Source organism: Chaetura pelagica, unplaced genomic scaffold (genome assembly GCF_000747805.2).
Source record: "Chaetura pelagica isolate M959 unplaced genomic scaffold, ChaPel_1.0 scaffold271, whole genome shotgun sequence".
Classification (NCBI taxonomy): domain Eukaryota; kingdom Metazoa; phylum Chordata; class Aves; order Apodiformes; family Apodidae; genus Chaetura; species Chaetura pelagica.
This window is the reverse complement of record NW_009952106.1, coordinates 1,694,276-1,699,130: the sequence shown is the minus strand read 5'-3', so window position 1 is coordinate 1,699,130 and position 4,855 is coordinate 1,694,276. Positions and strand designations below refer to the sequence as shown.

The window sequence follows — 4,855 nt, the reverse complement described above, 5'->3', positions numbered from 1 at the left end:
TGAAGACTCGCTTAGCTCCCACATGGATGCTCATCCAAGAGGAAAACCCAGTGAGCTGTGCTGACCTGCAAGCCAAGGACAAAGGCGAGGAGGAGGAGAGAGCCCTCGCCCTGCTGGGTCTGCCAAGCCCTCAATAGTAGTGGTTCCCAGGGCTGCATTTGTGCAGGGTTTAGCAGGCAGGAGCTGGGCTAGAGGCTGCAGGCACTGCGGCAGCCAGTGGGGTGTGCTTTAGGGAGTTCAGCTAGGAAGCAGGATGTCTCCTCCTGATACATGGAGATAGAAACATGGGCAGTGTGGACATGCTGGTCCTATGGGTGACATAGAGGCTGTGGTGCATGGCAAGGAGCAGACTTATCTGGGGAAACTGGGGAAAGAAGAGTCACTTCTTTTCCTCCATCCCCACACTCTGCTGCTTGTAGAGAAAGAGATGGAGTCCAGTATTGCTGAATAAGAAACAAAAATTATTTTTGGCCAGTCTTTCTATGCTGTCCTTGCTGTTTTGGGGAAGTCAGCAGTAAATGTGCAGAGAGCAGGAGTGGAAGGCTCCAGGGCTTGAGTAGAAACTGGTTGTTCTGCTCTTCCTGCTTCCTTGACCCTGCTGTGTGCTGTGGTGGGAAGCCATGTTAGCATCCAGGATAGGGCTGGGGGCCTTGGGCTGGTTCCCACCACTTCAGCCCTTGCAATGGCTTCCCACCAACTCACAGGGGCCCTGGCTGTCTTGATGAGCAGGAGCTTGACTGCTGTTAGCATCACAGCTCAGGCAGAGCCAAGCTCACCCTGTCCTACATCCCACAAGAGGAAGAAGGGACCTGGAAAGGCACCTTTAACCTTGTCCCCTTCCCCAGTACAGTAAAGTGGGCATGATCACAAGGGCTCTCTTACCAGCATAGGTATTAAGGAGGCACCCAGGGTTCTTCCCCAGAAGCATCTGAACAGAAAGCTTTGCAAAACCATCTCTGCTGTGGGTGGATGCAGGGCATAAGGTGTGTTTGGGGAGGAAAGTCCCCTTTTCCCTCCTGCACAGCTACACTGCTGTGCCATAAGACTGTGCTTGCTGTGAGCATTGCCTTTCCTCCCTGCCAGGGCTTTGCTTAAAATGCTGCACCTCATGTCAGCTGCCTCCAGGACCAGCCCTGCATCTCTGTCTCTGGGGAGCCACTTATACTCACTAGGCAGAAGGTTGCATACCCCAGGGATAGTACTGACTGCCATTGTGCCACCTGGCTGGGCTGATGAAAAGGCAATGTAACTCGTGGGCCTATGCCACAGCTTTTCCATTATGGAATGTTCTGTCCAGGTTACTGGAGGGTCAAAGAAAGGCTTATGCCCAGTCCCTTCCAGTCCATCCTCAAGGCTTAAAAACGGATATATCTTTGGGTCCTGTCTCTGAGAAATGTGGCTTAACTTACCCTTAGACTTGCAAAGTTTGTCTCGATCAGGTAACAGTGTTTGTAAATAATAGCTATGATAGGATTATGGGCAATGTGAGCATTTAAGCCTCATTTCTTTTATAAAATTACTGGAAAAATGAGGCTATAAAACATGCAGGAATAAGATAAACGGTTTGGTCTCTGCAAAGGAAAATCATACTTCCCTGGTCTGTTGCAAGTCTTCAGTATTTCAGTAAAATAATAGCTAATATTTGACCAGCTTGTGTGATTTGCTTAGATGCTCATCAAATATCTGATATTCCTCACAAAACACTTAGGAAAACTGTCCACTGGAGGAGACTTAAGGTGCTGGATCAAAAACTGGCCAAGGGTAGGTAGGAGTGAATGAGCAATTTCAGTGTTATGAGCAGAGAGGTGAGGTCCTTTGCTATTAATGGCCCAGAAAAGATGATGTGCAGCAAGGTACCCAAACTCTCCAGATACCTCAAAGTTGTTCAGATTTGTCAAGATGAAGTGACTCCAAAGTGACACCAAGTGAAGTGAAGTGATGTGAGGTGAGGAGAGAGTGGGTACCAAGAAGTGTGTATCTGACTGTATTGGAAGGAATTATTTATCCTGGGACATGGCTGGCTTCTAAATTACCGTGACTACTGAGGGCAACAGCGTTGTGACCATTTACCAATATACTTTTCCTCAGTATGGAAGGCTGCCTTTGGAGAAGTAAATCATGCTCAGCTGCACAGGCAGTCATGTAAGGAGAGATGCTAAGACATCAGGATGCTGTTCTGGCAGTCAAGGTCATTTCCCTACCCAGGAAATCATGCGGTTCTGGTCACCTTTCTGTAGGGTAAAAAAAAGAGGAAATTTTTGGGATGTATGGTGGGAGTGGTTAGAGCTGGAAGACACCTTGTGTCATGGAAGGAGGGGGCACTTAGCAGCAGTGAGCTTAATATGTCTAGAAAAAACAAGGACTTTTATTCTTTGCCTCTTCTCACTATGCAAGGAGAACTGTGGAGTTGCAGTGGGATTGTAGTCTTTTACTCAGCATCTGGAACTCATTGCATCAAGATACCATTTACAACCTAAAAGTTTACAAGATTCCAAAAAAGAGGAATGAGAGGTATTTCTCTTTGCAATGAGTCCACCTAGGTGGGCATTTCAGAGGTAAAAACAGAAGGGTGTAACCATTCACACTCACTTTTTTTTCTTAGTAAGTCTCATCCCATCATTTCTTCCCATCTTTCTCCTGGAGCTTCCAAGTCTCTCATTAATTCAGCCAGGTGAATTGTTCTGCCTGGTTCCCAACTGTGATCTTGTATCTTGGCTTTCCTGCTCCTTTTTTCTTGCTTGCAGTAGCCCTTCTCCAGTTCCATACCTGTGAATATCATTCAAGAGGCTGCTTGGTGGCTTTTCCAATTTGATTAACCTCCCTCAGTGCCTGGACCTAGATGAGTTTTTGCTTGTTGTGGTGCCCTATGTCATTAGTGCTTCGATGGGTTTGCAGTTGTGGATCCATACCAACTGAGGTGGGAGGGATCACTTTGAAGTCGAGCTCTCTAGGACACTGCAGCGAATGGTTTGGTGGTCACTATCCAGCCAGCATTGTGCTGCCATGCTGATAAATCTCTGCAGCCAGATGGGAGATTGTCAGGATGTACCCGTGAGCTGGAGGAAAGTGCCCTGTGGCCTCTCTCCTAATGTCACTATCCAATGCAGAGCTAGAAGAGCAGGGCTGGTGACAACTCTGGGACAAGAGGCTGAAACCAGCACAGTGGTGGTGACTTTCTTGTGCTTTGGGCAAGTGGTTTCTGTTTTGCCCAGTCTACCACGATGGCCTTTCTGGGCTTGGGTAAGCAGCCTCCGAGCATTGTCCAGCAGTGATGCTGTGCCGGCCAGCACTTTTGTGTGGATTAGGATGGTAGTGAAAGTTTTGGGGTGGTTGGGGGATGCAGGGTAAGCAGAATGTTTCAGGGATTGACAGCCTGAGAAGATCTTTCCAACTGTAATCACTGCTTCCTTCTGGAACTGATGGGGTTTTCTCTCCCCTGTTCCACAAAGCAGTTGTGTTTCTACTGTCTGTTATTTCTAGACCATCCTGGTGATGCTCAGTTTGCATGTATCCATTGCTACCATGGTCTTTATGTTCCTAATAGAGCTGCTCTACCCAAGTGGAGTATGTCCCCATGTCCATGCAGTGATGCTGCACTGATGCTGATGCAAACCCAGTTGCTGGTCTTGCAGCAGTCTGGGGAAGGCACTGAATGGAATAAAATGTTTGGTAAGCTTAATAGTAGAGCCTAAGCCTCCTCTCTCTGCCCTCAGAGTGGTTGCTTCTAAAGGCATCCAAGTCAGAGAAAAGAAAGAAGACAAGCAGGGGTTGTAACCAGCCCCTGATGGGTGCCCTGGGAGCTGGGGGCTGAGCCCTGCAGTAAGCACAGGGTGGTGATTCAGCCTAATAAAGCTAATGGCAGGAAGCCAGGCAAAGGAAATTGTGGGATCATGATGCAGCAACTGTCCCGTAGCAGTTTGTTTCCATCATCCAGATGTGACTTCATGTCCCCACCTCCTCACCCTTTCATTCTTTCTGTATGTAAACGTTCTCCCTGCTGAGAGGAAGGGGCTGAGACACTGACCTCAGGAAGAGTAGTCAGTGAGAAAGAGACACACCTAAAATGGTGCAAGAGTGGAGGAAAAAGGAAGAGAGCTCCAGGACTGTGTGGTGGCACCAAAGCTGCTGAAGCACCTGGGCTTTTCCATCACCCCACCAAACTCAGCAGGGTTCTTCAGATGATGTTGCCCCTGGACAGTGGTTCCCAGGGAAACCCAGTAGCACAGAGGAGCCTGAGATAGCAGGCAAGGCTGGGTCCTCGTTCCAATAGGGCGACACAGTCGTCCAGCTGGCGTGTGTCTAACCAAGCCTTTCTCTCCGTTCCCCAGGGAAAACGATGAAGCTGTAGAGATGCTTCCCTACGTGATTGCCACCCTTGGCTCAGCAGGGGCCACCTGCAAAACCTCCACATGCAACAACAGTACCAAGGACTACTGCTACAGTGCCCGCATCCGCAGCACTGTGCTGCAGGGGCTGCCCTTTGGTGGGGTGCCTACCGTCCTAGCCCTTGACTTTATGTGCTTTCTTGTAAGTCTACCTAACATTGCTTCAACAATTTGCCACCTATTTAGCTGTGAAGGGATGACTGTGGTCACGCAGTTAGAGTTAAGGACCCCAAATGCCATCCCTTCCTTTCCTGCCCACTGACTTTATGGCCCTGATCATGTCCCCCAGCCATTGTGTGCTTAGCCATTATTGACTTAACTCAAATACCACCACACTGACCCCGTGAAAAGGGTGTTACAAATTTTCCTAGGTACATGAGTCAGCTTAAGTCAGTCTTGCAACTCAAAACTCCTACTTATGTTACCAAGTCCCTGCAGCTTTACCCACGCAAAGGCTTTGCTCATTCCTG

At 48.7% G+C, this 4,855-nt stretch overlaps 1 protein-coding gene across 1 annotated transcript in view; it reads left to right on the top strand.

Annotated features, from left to right (window-relative positions):
* Positions 1 to 4,350: 4,350 nt before the first annotated feature.
* Positions 4,351 to 4,855, top strand: part of TMEM63B (transmembrane protein 63B) — a 21,303-nt gene continuing 20,798 nt past the window's right edge. Inside the window, exon 1 of the mRNA XM_010006102.1 lies at positions 4,351 to 4,527. Within this exon, the coding sequence (XP_010004404.1) occupies positions 4,351 to 4,527 (177 nt within the window). The remainder of the gene's footprint in view (positions 4,528 to 4,855) is intronic.